At 44.3% G+C, this 20,279-nt stretch overlaps 1 protein-coding gene and 1 non-coding gene across 3 annotated transcripts in view; both read right to left on the reverse strand.

The window, feature by feature from the left end:
• kirrel1a (kirre like nephrin family adhesion molecule 1a) overlaps positions 1-16,493 on the reverse strand; it is a 31,784-nt gene extending 15,291 nt beyond the window's left edge. For both annotated transcript variants that reach the window (XM_069518784.1, XM_069518783.1), the window contains exons 1-2: positions 16,192-16,493; positions 1,351-1,500 (exon numbers count right to left, since the gene is read on the reverse strand). In XM_069518784.1, the coding sequence (XP_069374885.1) occupies positions 1,351-1,500; positions 16,192-16,237 (196 nt within the window). In that variant the 5' untranslated portion in view covers positions 16,238-16,493. The remainder of the gene's footprint in view (positions 1-1,350; positions 1,501-16,191) is intronic.
• A 2,335-nt stretch (positions 16,494-18,828) lies between these two features.
• Positions 18,829-18,902, reverse strand: trnar-ucu (transfer RNA arginine (anticodon UCU)). The gene has a single exon. It is a non-coding gene; the product is annotated as a tRNA-Arg (tRNA).
• Between the last annotated feature and the right edge of the window lie 1,377 nt (positions 18,903-20,279).

A 20,279-nucleotide genomic window follows, 5' to 3' on the forward strand; every position in this document is an offset into this window, starting at 1 on the left:
AATCAGCAGCAAAAATATTTTGTCAGCACGCATTAGCCACCGCTGTTACAAACACTGGCTGAGTGTGTGTGAGTGTGTGTGTGAGCATTCAGTGTTCTGCTTTGTTAACAGTCCACAGCAGTCACACTAGAAATAGCAGAGTTAGTGCAGTCTCTGTAAAAACATACCTGCTGGTGACAATGTTTCTTATTCTGAAGGTCATGCAAATGTTGACCAATGGCGGTGGTGGGATGTATCCATGTACATTTACTTAGTTGCTGTACTTAAGCACATTTTTCATGTATCTGTACCCAACTTAAGGTACTTTTTTCACTTTTGCTCCATTACACAAATCAGCAAATATCTTTACTCTCTACTCCACTATATCTTTACAAAGCATCGAGTAACATGCTCACATTTCCACTGATCCAGTCAGAGTAACTGAGGCTAATCACTATAAGAACAACGCCCTTTCAAATAATTCATATTACAACACAAGTGTATTCAGGAGCCTCGTCTGCAGCATTATTTATGACTGTGACAGCTTGCATTATTTCTTGTATTGTACTCTTACTTGAGTAAATTTGTGTCCATTTGTTTGTACTTTTACTTGAGTAAGATGTACTTCCTCCACCACTGACAAAGAAAAGCTGACACACACACACACACACACCATAGTTATTACTTGTCTTACCCTAACTCTAACTTATCCCTTAGCTTAACGTAATATTAAAAAATGTCTTCCCCTTAAAATGTAATGATTTCCAGGAAGAAAAGTCCCCATAGTGTGACTACAAACAGATTTAGACCATATACCATACCTGGACCATATATATAAATATATATAGTGAATGAATCACACACACATATATATGTACATATATATGTGTGTGTGTGTGTGTGTGTGTGATTCATTCACTCCTCTCTTCTGTAATAGTTCCAGCTATTCATTTATAAACCCTTAGCCGTGCCAGATAGTCACAACCAAATGTGCTTGTTGTTTAAAAAGACCCACTAAGATGGGTTTTATTTATTTAACACAGTGTTTTGTGTAGCTCTGCTCTGGTTTGCATGCAGACATTTCATTTACCCAATACCCTTGGATCTCTCATCTTGTCCACTCTCTTACTGACTAGGCATAATAGACTGGGAAGTGTGTCCCATGCAGTCAGCCCATAGTTGGTAGTTGTGTGGTTATGGTGACATTAAATATACTTAGTTTAGTCCTTAGTTAAAAGCAGCACTGTAACAAGCACATTTTGTACAGATCATACATTCAGTCTCTATCGTCTGTTCTCAAGCAACCAGAAGAAACCAGGGTCAGCTCAAGTCACAGGGACAGAGGCCTGACGAGGCTTTTTGGTGTCTCACCCTGCAGGTCTTCTCCAATGCCCAGAGCGAGGCCATCTTTGGTCCACTGAACGATGCCAGAGTAGTTGAAGACCACACAGGACAGGATCACCGTCTGGCCCCGCACCACCGACTGGTCTGCTGGCTCCTGAGAGAACCTCGCCGTCCACACTGGAGGTAGGGAAAGAAAGAGAGACATAAGTTTGGTACTTTCTCATTTCCATTCTATACACGCTGCAGGCAAGCGACTGTAAAGTCATCCCTGACCACGATTAGGGCATGTTATTGTATCCATGGTTTTATGGTTAATTGATTAGAAAGCGCGGTTCCCCCAGGAGCAATGGAATGCCACGATGGCCATCTTCTTTGATCACACGATGGCTCGCAGCCATTAACTTGAGCGCATGAGGAGTTGGGAGGAAAGACAGTGAGTGTCAAAGACGAGAAAATTAGTCGGGGAAGACGAAAGAGAAAGAATGAAGAGGCGGTTAATGCTGACTCAGGAGAGAGGAGCTGGGAGATCAAACACCCAACCTCAGCCACGGGGTCTCTCACACCCCCTTTTCTTCTCGCTCCTGACTTTTATTTCTTCAAAACACTCCGTCCCTCCCTCTCGTCTCCCTCTCTCTCTGTCTCTCTGTCTGTCTGTTTCTCCCTTCTTCATTCCTCCCTATGAGTCATCTCCCAGGCTTCCACTCCCCAACCAAAACTACAGTGGCTGTCATTGTCTACTAGACTCTCTCCCTCCAGTCTGTAGTCCACTGTCACAGCAGATAGTCCAGCGCCGAACTGGCCCAACTGTCTATTATGAGCGAAAAATACGAAAACCCTCCGCTTTTGTTCCACCGTGTATGATGACAAGTTGTAATTAGCTGTCCCATGAAGACACGACACCCGTATAATAAAGGAGGGGCGATCACTGTGGAGGATTTGCATCTCACTTTAAATTTTCATTCTTTCCGCTCCGTCTCATCTCCTCTCTCCCACTTTTTATCGTACAGTAGATCATTAACCCAGTGCTGCCTCGTCAACCCCCCACCACCCTCCTCTCCTTCTGTTCTCTCTCTATCATGTTGTATGTCCTTTACCCAAATTGCTTTCCCTCTGTCTCCGCTTTTCCCCGTTTATGTATGCATCCCTACGTCTTTCCCTTTGTACATCTACAATGCTGTCTATGAATATCCTTTTGCCTGCACTGATTTCCCTCTCTCCCTCTCTACTCTATGCATGTGCCTCCCTCTTTCTATATACATATATAATGCTGTATATGTGCTTTTTACCCATAACGCTTTCTATTTCTGAGTTCCTCCTCCTCGCTGGATGGAAGGGGGTTAGAGGCGGACTGTCACAACTCATTTATCACATTAAATATCAGCCCTCCAGCACTTTCTCTCTCCCTCTCTTTTTTTCATCTGCCCCGTTCATTCTTGCTCGTCTCTCACTTTTTCCTTCACTCCCTTTTCTTCACCTCCTTCCATTTACATCTCTCCTTCTCACTTTTTTTTATCACTTGTTTTCCCCTTCTCTTTCCCTTGCACTCCCTCTCTCATTCCACTCACACTTCTCCCCCGGAACCCTCCAGCACTTTTCTGAAGGCTCCCATCTCGCTCGTTTTTGGTAACAACTGCCATATGCATCTGCAACCCTCCACCCCCCACCCCCTACAATGACCCTCCGTCCCTATCTCACGTTTTCCCTTCTCCTCCATATACGCAGAAATGCACTCTCCCCTGATCATGTCATATTTGCAGAGGTACAATATGCCTGTTATTACAAATGAATGCAATCAAGCGAAGAGGCCTTCCATACCAATCACAACAATGGCTTCTGACTTTACTATTCTCAAGATAAAAGAGATGTGTGAGGATGTACAGCGAAAAGGGAATCAGATGCAGATGGAGCTTTGCAGCATGCGTAAGTAGAATAATTCAGCAATGAACCAAAAAAAACAACAACAAGCGGCTCGTAATTTGATCCCTGAGGAACACCCAAATTAACAGGATTAGCGTATTAGAATAAATAAAGCAAACAACATTGTAACAATGATTAGCACTGAAAAGTTGGGGGATGAAATATCAAGTAACAAAGCCTTCAACTACAATCTAAAGGCACCACAGCAGCGCACGTTCTCCCCAGCTGAAAAACAACATAAGCTGGATATTATATAATTCCACTGAGGGTTACAACAAGATGGCTTGACCGAATGCGTGGAGGTAAATAACAATCCCAACTTCTTTCTAACCAAAAAGACTTAAAATATTTTTAGACTTGAAATATATGATAAATAATATAATATAATATAATATATTTCAATCACACTCTTACTGTGAATGTTTTTGAAATTTGGAGTGAACATTTTCCACAATTTGTCTATGATTTGTCTACATAAATGAGTTTGCAGGCATTTTCTCTGATTTTGAAATGTCATTGTTGCTCATTTCTAATATTTAATGTTGTTGGGCAGTACTTGAGATTCAAGTTCAGCAGTCTTCAGGAGGGCAATGTCTTACCGCTATCATGGGCTAGCTACCCCCTAACCCCCTCAGGCACCGTGGCTCAGTGGCTGAGTAGGTCGTCCAACAACCAGAAGGTTGGCAGTTCAATTCCCACCACAGCCCAGCAGCAGAGCAGGTCATCCAACAACCCAATTCCCACCCCCACACACCACCCCCCAGGCAACAGCACCCCAGCACATGCACACACATGGCATCTGTCAATGTGTGTTTCCATAAATGCTTCAACAGGTGCCAAATGGATGGGTTAAATGCAAGTAAATCTAATCCTCCAATGATCTCACCTCCATATGCTGGCTTCAGACAAAGTCAACAATCAGAGATCACATGTGATTCCCTTCTTTCCAAAAATAATCAAAACCTCAAAATATTTAATTCACACTGTGAATGTTTTTGAACATGAATGTTTTTGAAATTTGGAGTGAACATTTTCCACAAAATGTAGGCATTTTCCCTGATTTTGTTGCTCATTTCTAATATTTAATGTTGTTGGGCAGTACTTGAGATTCAAGTTCAGCAGTCTTCAGGAGGGCAATGGCAGAGTAGGTCGTCCAACAACCAGAAGGTTGGCAGTTCAATTCCCACCCTCACCTGCCACAACCAAGGCACCAGGCAACAGCAGCCCACCACCCCAGCACATGCATGTACATGGCATCTGTCAATGATGTGCCTCCATGCACATTTCAACAGGTGCCAACTGGATGGGTTAAATGCAGAGAACAATTTCATGTATGCCATGTCATGCAAAAGTGTTAACATGACAATAAAAGTAAATCCAATCCTCCAGTGATCTCACTTCCAACAACCAGAGACCACATGTGATTCCTCTTTTTTTCCAAATATAATAAAAACCTCAAAATATCTAATTCACTAGAAAATGTTTTTAACAGGATGTAAACCTGCACAAGATATTTTCTTTTTGACCACTTCTATGCAGCGTGAACAAGATGTAAATTCTCAAATTTAAGATCTACCTGTTATCTAGTACTTGCTTGTTTAGAAATTCAGCAAATCCAAATAGGACTGACAGTCAGGCGACAATTCTCTGTTGGTTTCTTATTACGAGTGAAACTTTCATTTAAAACATAATCATGTGATCCAGTGTAAATATGGAGATATTGATTATAGCTGCTGTAAGATATGTGCAATGCTCCACTTGCTCCAGACAAACCAAAAGGGATGGAGGAGTCTGTTACTTTACAAGGTTATCATGTCAATATTTCATGAGAATTCTGGAGGGAATGTAAAGTCTATGTGTTGTCAGCTGATTGTATTAAGAGTATGTATTATTTCATACATTTCATGTAGGCACCATAATGAGGTAAAACCAAAGGATAAAACCTGCACTTGTCTTCTGCCAATTACTATTTTCGGTACAGTGTAGATTTATGCCACAGTTATTTAAAAAAGCATGAGAATCCTTTACTCAGATATACATGGGTGCACAGAGAGTTTAGCTGGGTTTAAACTACCCCGCAACCCCAACAGTAGCCTGAGGGCAAGCAAATCCTTTCCTCATCCACCTCAGATACGCGAGCTGGAGGTATTCCCTCAACTGCCTCAGTAAACCACGAGCATAATCCAAACTGAAAGCGTCTGAGCGGAGGCAACACAATCTGCAGAGAAAACACCCATGCAAAAGCTGAGGACTGAAAACACTGACTCATTTAAACATGTGCTCTTCTGATTTCCATATTACCCAGTTAACACTTGTCAACACGGGTGTAAGCACTCGTGTCTGTGTTTTAACAGGGAGATCTGCGCGTATAGAGCAGCACAGGCAAGACAGAAGCGAGGGAGCTTGTATTCTTTCATTATGTGGGTTATGCTGCAGTGACAAATTTAGAGTGTGTCCTGATTTCCTTGAGTCACTGATCCCCAAGATACCACCGGGAGACTCCAAGCAGCCTGTCCACACAAAGACCACGGTCACAAAGAGCTGTGACCATGACCACGTGCACATGGAAACACACACACAGGCAGCACAGATGACCCAGCCCACACCACATGGGTTAACCATTTCCTGTCAACACACGCACAAACATAACCAGTCTAAACCCCAAACATGTAATCGACACATCGAGGTGGTTTCCCGAGCATAGATTACGCCGTGGCACGGACTAAACCGTCAAGCCAGCGGAGCATCTCCGTCTCCATTGGGAGCGGGTCTCAGTTTAGTCTGGGATTAAGTACAGCCCAAGTCAAAGTTTGGAAAGGGATTAGGATTAATGTGGGGGCCGAGGACAACGGCCCCTGCAGACACTGTGACACCAACCTCGGCTTGTCAAAGCAGACACAAAGCCAAAGGCGAGCACGCACACACACACACTCCTTGCCGTGTGACTCACCAAAAGCATGGCCACACGCCACCATAGTGTGAACCACAACAGCAGTTTAGCCCGAAAGCACCTCTCGCACCATGTGATAGTGTTTTAATAGCAAGGTAATGAAGCGTCAATTTGTTGCTGAGAATTACAGAAAGGGTATATGCATGCAAAGATGTTTGGGCTATTTTTAGTAAGTGTGCTGCTCATATGCCCTGCGTTCCTTAATTTGCCACACGCCCTGCTGTTGGGCAGTGAATGGCAAAGCTTGCTTTTCGGCATTCAAACACAGGCTCCCCCCGCCTCTCCGTACGGGACAGGAGACGAGGTTGGAAGTGATGCCATGCAGAGAGCAGAGAGTTCTGGGAAGCGGTTCACTGTCGACATTCAGCCTCACTAAATCACATGCTATTAAATAAAATGCCATTTGTATGGATTGTTATGCATCGATCTAATTATCTCCGTGTCTGGCCCCACCCCTCCCTGTACCCCCTCCGTACCCCTGCAACAAAGTCCCCCAGCCTTCCTCTACCTCGCTCCTCTCCAGCCAATCCCGTGCTTTGGCTGGATCACAGACTTGCGTCACCATAGCAACAGCTGACGTGTAAAATAACTGCCCAAAAAAAGTTTTCTGTCTGTGAGTGCACACAGCGTATGTGCATCTGTGTGTCTGATGAAACCCTCCCTTGTGCTCTGTACACCCATTTCTCTGAAAAAGAGAAAAAACATTTTCAATGACCTCATCCTCCCTCCACCTATCGAATTAATAGTGAGGCGGTCGCACTGTGACTTTCATTATTTCTCTCTTTCACCATCACCCCCCTCAATCTTTTCACTGTTAGCCAATCCGCTCCAAATTGATTTTGTTATCTGTCTAATTCCATATCGCAGCCGCGTGTGGCCAATGTGTTGGTGTTACGGGGGGGGGGGGCTGCCTGAAAATGAGATGCAGGGAGAAGGAGAACAAAGAGAGACGGCGAGGTCCACAGGAGCTGTGAAGTGTGATGGAGGATGACATCATTGTTTTGGGACAAAGTTGCAGCCACGGGAGTCATGCGGCTCTCTCGCTGTACATGCCTGCACATAGATCCATCTGTCAGTCCATCAGTCACTCCGTTTACTGACAGATCTGCCTGTGCCTCATGTGTCTTGAGGCTGATTGGACCTCGCTACAGAAAATAAACATGTATGTGTGTGCATTTAATGCCCGATGTGATGTATGTACATAAGCAATAATTATTTTCATGACGTCTATAAAATGTCAGGAATTTGTGGTAGAAAAATCTTTAAATTACTTATGATGTAAGATTTTTTTGTTTACAATAAATGAAAGCACCTGGAAACAATAAAAAAAGAAATGATCAAAACTGTTTTCAGTGAATGTGTCGTCATTACAGCTCTGTCCCCAAACCACGAGTGCGTGCAGCCTCTCCATCTATTCTTCTGCCCGTGGGAACTGTACCACCTGTGCCTGTCTCCTCTCCACAACATGGCCGCCCGGCAGGACGGCCATAATAATTCGTCACCATGGTGACGCCACTATAGGAGCGGGCAAGAGACATAGACGTCGGGGAGTGGGGAGTGAAAGGAGGCGACCCGCTGAGCGTGCAGACACCATGTCAGTCAAACACAAAGGTGACTCCTGGAGGTGGGGACGGAGCAGAGGGGAAGATTAGGGCCGAGCGGGGAAAGAGCCCTGAAAGAGAAGGACTAGGAGACTCCTGCCTTTGTTTGCCGCATTGTCCTCCTGCTCGCTCCCTTGCTCTGTCACCTTACCTTGCCGTCCTCCCCCTTACTAGCAGCCAGCGACCTCTCCCTTTCTTCCTCTCTTTTGTGGCCTTGCCCCCTTTGCACTCCCGGTTCACTTTCTTCTACGTCTACTTCCTTCTACTTCTCCGGCTGCCTTTCCACCTTCAAGTATATCTGCTTCACTTTCCCTCAATCAGTCCTCCCTCCCTCTCTCTCTCTTTCTCTCTCATTCCTTCTATCCATTACTATCAAAATGGTTGCTGTGGAAACAGGTTTATTTGGAAATGGCAGGACAGAAAATTAGTGCAGCGCTTTGTCTGTCCATTTTGAAACCACCACGAGCATGAGCAAGCATTGGCTCATGTCAAGGTGTGACGACCTGTTTTCTGTGTGTGTTCAATTCTCTGGGGTTCCTCTCGTACACACGTTTCACATCTGAAGAGCTTTATTTGTACCAAACAATACCGACATTGTTACCATGGCTACAGCCAGTAAGGACCTCTGACACAATGATAGACACGGTGCCCATGGCAACCCCTGGATCAGTGGTGGGTAATATGATAATTCATGGACGAGGTATGTGACACATTACGGCAACATGAATATGCTCAAGTGGTAGAAAGCCGGCTGCCGCTGGTAATCCACGAGCGTTTGTGCGGCCAACATGCCGAGCGACTGACAAAGAAAACTCGGCTGTAACCAAGGGTGACCAGAACTAACAATAGCCATCCTCTGGATAAGCTTGAACAAGGGGGATACGTACATATCAAGCTGCTACTCTGTAGCATCGTGCTGTGTATCTTGTAGCGCAGGGGTCGCCACTGAATTCAACTGACACAATCGATATCATAATGAATTACTAATTCACAGCAGCGAGTCCCCACTGATTTTTGGGCAGCGACCCATTCCTAAAGACACTCCGCCTCCAAGAACCACATGTTCTAGCCAGTAAACATCTGCACCGTGGGTTGTGACAGCTCTCAGATCCACCGATTCACCTCAAGTTACAGCACGGCACAGCAACGGGATCCAGCAGGAATATTTTACAAGCAGCATCCCATCCATAAATCACCTCCTCCAAGGTCTGCTTTAATTCAATACAGTGCAATCTAATTTTATTGGTATGTACTGGAGCTTCTTGCAATGTCATCTGTCACAAAGCATCCCATAAAAAGCCCAGGGCCTTGACCTCAGAGAGTGTCGTAATATTCCTACAGAGCCCCTCTAATATCACCACGAGTGCATATTGTCACTTTGAAAGGGAGGCATCTTAGTTGATTGAAAACACACGGACAAGACGAGAAAGCAAAGTCAGTGGGGATATGATAATGCCTGGCTCAGCACTGTAGACTTTTAAACTTTAAAGCCTTCGGAAAGCATGAGAGGTACAGCATGTTTAATGAATGAAGAGCTGTCTCTCTTAAGACAAACAGCGACCTAATCTTCTGCCTTTGACACGTAAAAAAAACTGATATGATATGACCAACACCATTTCCACATGCATGAATGAACTCGGTCTACAGCTGTTGTTCAGTTTGGGCTGAGCCTCTCAAACTTATCATTTAGTCTAAATCCATAAAACAGGTGAAAGGTGCCTTTGACAACCAGACCCAAATTAGGTCCGAGCATAAGAAGTGGTCTCAGTCCGGTTCAGAGCGTGTGCTGTGTGAATAATTTGGACTTTCTAACCAAGTTGCGACAGCATTAAACAATGGGAGAAATAAAAGAAGCATCAGTGTCTTGCAGGATTGCTTGAAGTCGTCACCTCAAATGATATAATGCGACATTCATTTTGCTGGCAATTGCCACTGTAACATCATTATGAATATTATAATGAGAGACAGTGGCAAGAAAGTGAGCTGATTTATAATTTAATTTTGTTTTTTGCCTTAAAAATGGAGACACTGCTTTTTTTCTATGCACCAGCAAAGAGCTGAATTGACAACATGCCACATCTCTACAAACCAATCAATGTGAAGAATAGGTGCAGCCTATATAGGTGATGATGTCATACTGAAGTCCTGTTCATCAGACTGCAATGTGACACCAAAACTAAGCAGATCAACTGTAAACAACAAAACAAACTCCTGATGTCCAGGTGTTAAACCTGACTGCTGCAGCATAGAATGATTTTTCAACCAATAGTGGACCACAGGCTGAGGAAGCTTCTTTCCCTCATTCCATCACACCAGCTAGCTTCATCTTTATCTTTTGCTTTCCACAGAGCCCCGACCTCAGCCCGATCCAACACCTTTGGGATGAAGTGGAATGCCGACTATGAGCCAGGGACCTATTGCCCAACACAAACGGGAGCACATCCCTGCAGCCAGGCTCCAGAGTCTTGTGGAAAACCTCCCGTGTGAAGTGGAGCCTGTTATCGCAACAGAACAGCCCAGTTTTTGGCAATGGAGCGAATCTTCCATCAACTTGTGATGACTTGCAAAAATGTTAATTAGATGAGATCCAATCTTGATCTAAGGACATGGGTAAACTGGGCGGAGGTAAGCTTGACCTCGAGGGTACAGTATTGCGCTGGCAGGGGCGGTCTTTAAGAAAATAATGCATCTGAACAACATCGTTTTAATGACTGGACTTGGAAGCCATTGATGATTATGACTATCAAGAGGCTGCTCGCTCATTATTCGCCGTGTGCAACCATTCAGCCTGCAGGCTGTTATATTACACAGCGAGGAGACGGCGAAGGGCTCGCGGTGCTGTGGTAACCGATCGAGTTAGACGGCTGACCCTAATGTTGTTATTGTAAGAGGAAGATGGATGGAGAACGTGGGGTCTCTGTGAATTCTCTTTCTCTCTCTCACTCCCTTTCACTCTTTATCTAACCCCCCCTCCCCTCTCTCGGCCCTGTCCCTGTTGAGGAGCAGAAACTGGGAGAGCGGCGAGATGAAGTGACATCATCAGCGTCAGCCACATTCCTGCGGAGGGAGGTGGTGAGGAGGAGGGGGAAACAAGGGAAGAGGAGGAGGAGGAGAATGTCCCAAAACTTTTTGAGGTTACAGGACCGACTCCCCCCTCCTCTCCCTCACAAATGCATCCATTCTCCCTCCCACTGCATGTGTGTGTGTGTGTGTGTGTGTTCATGTTTTCCAGCACACATTACTGCTTGTGTGTGTGTTACATTACATGGGCTCCTCTTCCCCATCATGTGCTCCCTGTTTTAATTCATGTGCTTCTCCTCCTGTCCCCTCCCCCACCGCCTCCCCCAACTCATACCAACCCCCCTCCCCTTCTTTCTCTCTCGCTCTCTCTCTCCACCGACCAGAGGAATGCGAGAACCACATCTGGAACTTATTAGAGAGAGAGAGAGAGACTGCGAGAGAGAGAAAGGGGTAGATGGAAAGAGAAGAAGTAATGGTGAAGGGAGGTGGGGGGAGGAAGGAGGGGGGAGGGAGTCAGATTTAAAAGGAAAAAAAAAAAAGAAAGTCCAGGAGGGGACAGAAAGAAAGAGAGAAAGAATGAACTTAGGTAAGCAGAAACAAGGGCTTGTGTTGCAAGAGAAAGGAAGAAATAAAAAGAAATGAAGTTAATATCCACACAGATTGATGCCAATTAACCTCAGCCAGGATTGGGGGGGTTCCGACTGGCACCTCGGACGTCGCTTCACTCACTCGCGACGATTCGGAGGCAAACTGTAGTGTTTGAAGCGGCCTCTGCCATATTCTGTCTGAACGGGCTGCTCCACTGTCCCCACTGAGGGGGCAGTCGAGCCTGAGTAATGGTCCCTTTCTCTCCGCCGCTGGCCTCCCCAACCACTCCTCCTCCTCCTTCGTCCCTCTCTCCTCACTTTTCTTTTCATCCAGCACACCCCCCCCTCCCCATACTACAATGCTGCCCCCCTCCTCCTCTCCACCTCGCTACCTCTAAAACAAACACAAAAAAGAAAAAGAACTCCAATCACTCTCGATCACGCTTTGCCCACCTGCCCACAAGACTAACCCTCTTTGTCTCCCCCTCCATTTCTACCCCAGAACAACTTTTTTTTGAGTCCCTCGGCCCCTCCCTCCTTCTCCCCACATTGGTCCTCGCAGCAGAATGTGGCAGCAGTGCAGTTTGGGAAAACAAGGCCGATAGATTCAGTCAGATGTGATAAAGTGTTCCTCTCTCGCTCAGGGGACTCTGCATAAGGAAACATTTTTAAGGGGATGTTTTTTTTTTCTCCGTTCTTCTTCTTATAACTCGGATGCCCCCAGCCTGTCAAACACAATCAAATTACAGGGGCCTTTAAATCCTGAGCATTCACTTAAAGCAAATGTGTGTGTGTACTTTGGTGAAATTTTCCTCAGACCAGAAGTTTGATAATGAGTTGTCCGACTAAATAGTTCTGCAAAGATTTCTCTGGCTCATCTGAACGCATGCACGCGCGCCTCTTTGTTCTCACGAGCGCCACTTCAAAGAGCATTATGGGACACTCGTGTCCAGAGGAATGCCCTTAAACAAACATATCAACTGGGAGAAGCAATCAACATGTCACACGTAGACAAACACCCGCCAGGACAGAAATGCCAAGAATTCGCTGATTGAATGGAACCCAATGGGGAACAACAGGCGTGGATGTACATTATAACACTACGGGCTCCATTCCCAGTTCGAGCTTTACAGCTGGTTCACTGATTAGATTCAGTGGCTGATGTCAATTAGGGATGCGTTTCGGTAAAAAGGCTTCGTTTCATATCCCGTTTAAAAAAAAAACACAAAACCACGACCCGAATTCGCATATGAACGGTGGGTTGCTTCAGAGTCGTATATCTCGCTCACTGGGGTAAAAAAAATTAAAAACAGACTTCTGCCTCGCTACATATGTCACTCCAGATCTACACTCTGAGAGAACCAGGGAGGGTTCACTATAGCACCGCAAAATGGTTCGTTAGCCTTGACACCATGGAACAACGCTCGCGAAAAAGTGTTACATCTCTATAAATAGTTTGATAATTATGGAAGCCCAATCCCGACTTAATATCTCAAAACATGACTTATAATTATGGCTTACAATCTCAAACTCAAAATAATGACCTACTAATAACTTAATACTTAATACATAATTACTAATTCTCTCAAAATAAATTGACGTAAAATCTAAAATTCATAATAATTAGAGATACTATCTTGTATACTTACTAAATATCTCAAAAGAATGAATTATTACCTCAAATTATGACTTAGTATTTCAAAATAAGACCAAATATCTCAAAATTATGACATAATATCTCAAAATGATGAGGTAAGTCATCATTTTGATTTACTATCTCATAATATTGACTTAAATTAGACTTCTCATTATCATTATCACAATTTACTATTGTTCTCAGACTTACTATCCTTAATTTCAACTTTTAAATCTCATAATTTTGATTTAGCATTCATCTCTTTATTCTTTCACTGGCAGAGAGGAATGATTTTCTGTAGGTGACACTTTTTAATGGCTCATATACATATATTCTCTTCTCGCCATAATCTGAGCAGGAACAAGTTTAAGCAGTTATCGTAGCCCACGGTGTTCCCATGCATCCCTGAGTAACTTCAGAGGTTTCCTTTCTCCAGCTCTGCATGGGCTTAATGAGACAGAGGACTGGCTATATGAGATTAGCTTGGGCTAACTACTCGTTTTTCTTTTATTTATTGCGAGAACATAAAATAAGTCACTTGCAGTGCGATAGAGGGGTTCTTTGCCTGGCAAATGGAAAAAGATTTCATGTACCAGCAGTACTCGGTAATAGAGAGAGAGAAATTTTGAATTTATTTAGATGAAAATGTCACAGATTATTACTGGCACCAATGCATGAAATGTAAATCAGCGGAGTGTTTTAGTGCCACACTGGATTCTTTATGAGGCTTTCCTAATTCTTCATTTTTATTTGAACTATTACAGCCCACTTTGAGTCATTAACAGTACACATGCAGGAGTAGAACCACCACTTCCCTGATCAAACAACCCTCGAGGCGCCCTTCTTTCTCTGGGTGTAAGAGCCCGCAGAACGCGTCTGACTCTTCCAACATGTGAATATTTTCTCTGCTGAGCACAAGGCAGGAATCCGTCTGAGGTCTATGATTCACAGCTCGGGCCGTGTGATTCAGAGCGTAGAGTCGGGGCGGCAGCGGCAGCGGCAGCTCATGGCCTCGGCTCGCACAAAAGGACAGAGGCTGACAAATGGTACACCTGCACCGGGGCCTTTGTCCGAGTCAGCGTTTCAGACCCACGTCTGGGCTGTAGGGGCAGTGCTGCGAGGCTGCAACTCAGACCTCAAGGCCCCCCTCCTCATTAGGAAGTTAAAGGAGTGTGTTCGCAGTAATTGATTATGCAGTAACGTTTAACAGCTGCGTTAACGGTGGCGCTTGCTTGGGACCTTTTACCAGGTTGGTATGTAGATACAAGGCCAGGATGCTAAATCAATCCCTGCAGTTATGTGCTAGTCGACACTTCTCATAGCGTGTCCCGGCTGCAGCTTTAAAACCGAACCTAAAAAAACAACTTAAAAACATTCTGATCCACCGCAACTTTAATTAGCCTCTCGACTAATAACCATGCAATCATTAGCACTAGTGGGCAATTACACGTGTGCAAATTGCAGGCCATGAAATACTGTTTTACTAGTCTAATGAAGAGATAAGAGTCTGCATGCTCTATAAAAGAAGAAATGCTCGGGATGTGTTATCTCTTCGGAGGAGGTACTCAGCCCTCTGTGGATTGTGCCTGCCGCTGCTCTCATGTTTTCACAGCCCAACGCAAAAGCCATAGTGCAACATCTGAGACCTGACATCTACTACGCCCGCTTTAAGTCTGGCAGCCCCATTTACAGTCTGCTAATCTTGTCTCTGGGAAAGCCTTTGAAAGCAAATATATTTGTGTGGGAGAGTAATAGTAGATTACAGAGTTGTAACAGTGCAACAACAGACAATGGGACACATGGCTTCACACATGTAAAGGGGATGTGCGTGTGTGTGTGTGTGATCATGAGCATGCGTGTGACATGAACGGTTTATGAGTGGACCAACAGAGTGACAGCATGTGACAATGGGTCTGGATGGAAAGAGCTCAGAGTGTGTGTGTGTGTGTGTGTGTGTTGCAATGGCGGCCACATAGTGTCATCCATTTATCCATGTCGATGAACAGGAATCTGCCGCTCACTGTATCTCAGGTTGTCTCATGCTTGTGCGTGAACCCCCCACCCACCACTATGGGTGGATGCCGAGCATGGCGAGTCGAGCCTGAGCGACACAAAGCCTGGCAGACAACGGTGACATCATCCCTTTCTATACCTTTGCCTAACCCCCCCCCCCCCCTTCTCCCCTTCCCTCCCTACCTATGATGAAGTGGGCGGGTGGCCGTGCACGCTCCCGGTCAGCCAAGGTAGACAATGGCAGGGGAGGGGGGAGAAAGGGGAGGTTTGCTGTGGCGACGACACACAGATGTGAATCGATCAAACAGGTAGCTTAGAGAAATTACAACCATCCTCATCTTCTTCCTCCTCCTCCTCCTCCTGCAGCCTCCTGTCTCCTAGCAACTCAGCCTCAGCTGCGATTACCATAAGCCAACAGTGTACCTGGAAGCCCACAGGTACGGGGGAGGGGGGGGGGGGGGGGGGGATGCATGGGCGCTGCTGATGCTGCACACTCCTCTTTGTGCAGCTGAAGTGAGGAGAGTGGGTTAAAGTGATGCTGTGTGTCAGGTCGCTCAGGTAGGACAGGAGCAGAGGAGGGGCGTGTGTGTGCGTGCGTGCGTGTGTGTGTGCGCGTGTGCTCTCCGTGACTGACAAGCCATTCAGATGCGGTAGCAGCGTGCACGGTGCTGCTGGCGTGTAGAGCAGCGCTGGTCAATCACTGTCATTCCCGTCACGTCCTCAGCGCCTCAACCGTCTCAATGTAAGGGGGGGGGGGGGTCTCATGTGCAAAAGGTCGTTTGGGCCGGTGGGGCGCGCTTGCACGAGTCCCCCTTCGAGTTGCGCGCACGTGCACGAGCGACCGCCTGCATTTCATTTTTTTTTAACCGGCGCGCGACAGTGATCATAAAAAAAGTGGTGATCCATTGCTGCGGCACACACACACACACACGTATGAACACACACGCGCCCTGTCTTTCTCGTGCACGCACACACACGCACGCCTGAGGTGACCCACTGCTCGCACACAGTGATGTGAGGGGAACACTGTGAAATCACAGCCCACGTCTTTGTCGTCTTCCACGCACGCACACGCCAGTGCTCTGAGCCCTCTGGACACGGTTTGCTAATAATATGTGATCGCACGCGCGCACTCAGTCTTACCAGTTTGAGAAGTGAGCAGCAAACTCAGGAGCAGCAGCCTGTGCATGGTTCCGCCGGGTCCGATCGTGGCTCACGGCCCCGTGAGGACAGCATCAAAAAGCGGGGACGGGGCGGACGTGAGGACGGTAACAGCACCGGAGAAGAAGAGTAGTAATCCTCCGCTTTTACACCATGTCACCGCTGTTTCTCTCCCTGTTCTCCCTCCTCTCTGTCTCTCTTTCTCTCTCTCTTCTCCTCTCTCTCTTCTTCTGCTCCACTCTACGGGCGCTGAGCTCGCACTGATGACGACTCCTTCGACTTCCTGACACGGCCTTCACAATAAAACGAGGAGACTCAAACTGGAAAGGCTACAGGAGGTGGCTACTCTCTGAAAAAGAAATAAATAAGTTGTACAGATGAAAATAAAACCAGAGAGTAATATGTTATCATGCACTCTCACTGCGCGTGGCATTAAAACAAACAACTACATGATTTGGTTGTTCCTTAATTCAAATTGTTTTGTATGTGTCAATTTCATTAACTGCAAAATAATAATAATTACTAAATCTATTTATATATATCACCCATCTCAAAAGGGAAATGATAAGTGGGATTAAATTTAAAAAAACGATGAGGAAAGTGTAAGAACAAAATAAAATAAAACATTAGAAAATGATTTATATAGTCAGTGAGGTAAGAGTGAATAGATACAAATTAAATTCTGACCAGACTTTAGGAGCTATAGTCGCACAGCAGCCACCCCATCCCCTAGAGGCCAATATCATTATTGTTGTTATGATGATAATGGTTATTTATGATAATCCATGTTCAAATTAGTCCATGGTTTACCTTTACCTCTATTTGTGTAATTGATGGAAACTGTGAAACAATAAGACAGCTCATGTAACAATTTAGATACAAATTTGAATTCATTTAATTTAACCATTTCTCTTTACTTCCGGTGTTGCTGCAATGTCTCTAACTTGACGTCGTATTCTCATTAGAGGCGCATTCCTCTCTCTCCGTGTGTGTGTGTGTGTATGTGTGTCTCTCTCTCTCTCTCTTTCTCTCTCTCTCTCACGTCAGCAGCACCACAGCACTGCCCTTTCTTCTTCTTCTACTACTACTTCTTCAACTTCTGCCCCCCCCCCCTCCTCCTCACACTTTGGACGAGTCCACTAAAAAGAGAAAAAGAGAAACTTGATGAAATGATAAATAGATAGAATATGCTCAGAGGGGCTTAATCCTTGAGACGCACCGTGCTGTAGTGAAGGGGTTTGGGTCATGATGAAGTAATGGAGTCATTCCAGATGAGCTGGTATCTTAACTCACCTCCACACCTCAATCCTCTAAAGAAAATAAAGAACATCTACTGCAGAGTGAGCAGACGCCTCTACTGAAACTACACATGAGAATTTGCAGTATTAAGAGACTGATGATTATTATTAAAATTCAATTATGCAGCAGGAATATTTCCATTAGTCCCTGATTGTTAATGTTGACTACTCCATAGAATAAGGCAGTGATGTCATCATGATGAAATCGCCCCTGTGATACTGTAACTGTACCAGGGATCGGCGGGTCTTTATCCACGGGGAGCCCCGTCTCACAACGCTGATGTTCGAGCGCCCCCACGTGGCGTCAATCCCCTGCAAGTGCTCTGCTCTCCAATCCAACACAACTGGAGCAAGGATCCCAAAATATCTGCACACACACACACACACACACACACACACACACACACACACCTTATCCAGATCAGAAATGTGAATCTTACTCACCTTTTTATTTAAAGAGTCTATGGACTACACCCTTAGCTTTGATATATTTTTCTGTACATTTTTGTCTTTGTATATTTCAGCATATTTCATATTCAATATTTCAGTGTATTCCTATTAAGTTATTTCAATGTATTTCAATTGTTTTTAATGCAAATGTCTTTTCATTTCGGTGTATTCAGTGTATTTCTCTTTAAATATTTCAGTGTATTTCTATAAAATGATAATAATAATCAGAATTTTTACATATTTCAATAATTGTTGTTAAAATATTGTGGGGGGATATTTCAGTGTCTTTCTTCCCAAATATTTATTTCTTTTTATCTTTCTGTGCTTTTCATTTTATATATTTCAGTGATTTTCTCTTTTATATTTTTAAAATTCATTTAATTCCTGTCAGTCCACATCCCTCTGTTTTGTCTTCAAGTATTTTGAATGAACACAAGCATACGATAAAAGCAGAGGACGTCCAAGCTGAATCATTTGTATTTCCACTGCCAGGGAGCTCTGATCTTTTGACAGATGGACCTTGTCCCTCTCAGTGGAGTCGATGTGTTAAAGGCACATCTCAAAACATTGGTTTTCTGTAGCGCTACTTCCTCTAAAACACAACGATGTCAGCGTGCACCACAGTCAAATAAATCACATGCAAAATCCAGCTTTGGACAAAATGTGTGAAATAAATAAAAAAGAGGAAATGTTTATTTAACATGAGGTCAGTGATGCACATGTGAGAGTGAGGCAGGGCTGAGCTTCAGTGTGCTCACTGCAGCTCACACTCTTATTATCGAGGATTAACAGAAAACGATCAACTGCGACCAGAGCATCATCATCTGCGTCCAGCTGATAAAAAAACACACCATGTGTTACCATAGTGACCCATCTCTGCCGGGACTCGAACCCGGAGCCTCTGGATTAGAAGTCCAGCGCGCTATTCCATTGCGCCACAGAGACTGCGCCAAGACCTACATGAGCAGCATCATTTTTATCGCTCTCCCCTCCCCACGTCGCTCCTCTGCATCCCTGCAGCATCAGGACCAGTCTGAGCCGACATGTTGGCGCTTCCCCGGTTTCACCGCTAGATGGAGCTGTTGAGGTTCAAGTTGGAGGACGTCTGACAGGAAGTGCGGTTGCGGCGGTGACAAAATAAAAGCCCTCGTCACCGCAGAGGGCGCTGTGTCATGGATACTTAGCGGATGCTTTTATTTTGAAATTACACTACCGGATGTTTTGTTTTTAGAAAAGCAGCTTAACTCATGGTGTGTGTCGGGGCTTTGTATTCACAGAAATATTTTCTATATGTTTGTCCCTGCACGTGGTGGTGAGTTGATGGATTTACGAATAAAAGATATTCTATAATAAATGATTTACATTTCGAGATGTAAGGTGTATCTCCATCTAACAGGATTATCAGTGCATGGTGTCTCCATTATAGAGAGAAAATGAGACCTTGTGTGTTATGTTGCGGTGCAGTCCAGTTACTCTACAGCCGACTGATAAACATAGATTTATGGATTTATTTCTGCTCTCCTCAGTCGCCACGTCTCTCTCATGTAGGTCAGTGGAGCTCCAGCATGCTACAGATCTCTCTCTCTCTCTCTCTCTCTCTCTCTCTCTCTCTCTCTCTCTCTGCATGTCTGCAATAACACTGGTGCACCAGTTACACACAGATTGCATCAGATTCAAGAAACTACACACTTCCCTCCACATCCACCTCTTCAGCACACTGCGACAGTGTCTGCATGTCTCTGTCAAGGACACGCAAGAGGAACATTCAAGCCATGTGGACATGATGTGGCAGTATATGTGTGGGCCAACAACTTCCTTAAGGTTCTACTTCTTTGTGTTGAATGTGTCTAACAAGGATGTAAAGCTGAACACACTTAATAATAAGATAAATGCAAATAATATAAAGTATTATAATAATAATAATACAGATTTACAGTAATATTTGTGAATATATATATATATATTTGTTTTTGAATTATTTTGTACAAAATATATTTGAGATGTCTATGTCAAATCCAAACATTAAATTGAAACCTAAATGTTAAATCTAAATGTTATAATATAAATCTTAATGTTATATTGAAATCTAAAATATACATCTAAATGTTAACTATTAAATCTAAACCTGAATGTAAATGTAGCTATTAGATACTAATCTAAACATAAAATCTATATATTAACGATAAATCTAAATATTAAATCTAAGTTAAATCTAATTGTTAGATCTAAATCTTAATCTAAAATATATATATATCTATGTTAAATCCAAATCTAAATACTGTATATATATATATGTAAAGGTTTAAATTGAATATTTAGATA

The sequence above is a fragment of the Paralichthys olivaceus genome, chromosome 22, assembly GCF_024713975.1.
Source record: "Paralichthys olivaceus isolate ysfri-2021 chromosome 22, ASM2471397v2, whole genome shotgun sequence".
NCBI classification, from domain to species: Eukaryota; Metazoa; Chordata; class Actinopteri; order Pleuronectiformes; family Paralichthyidae; genus Paralichthys; species Paralichthys olivaceus.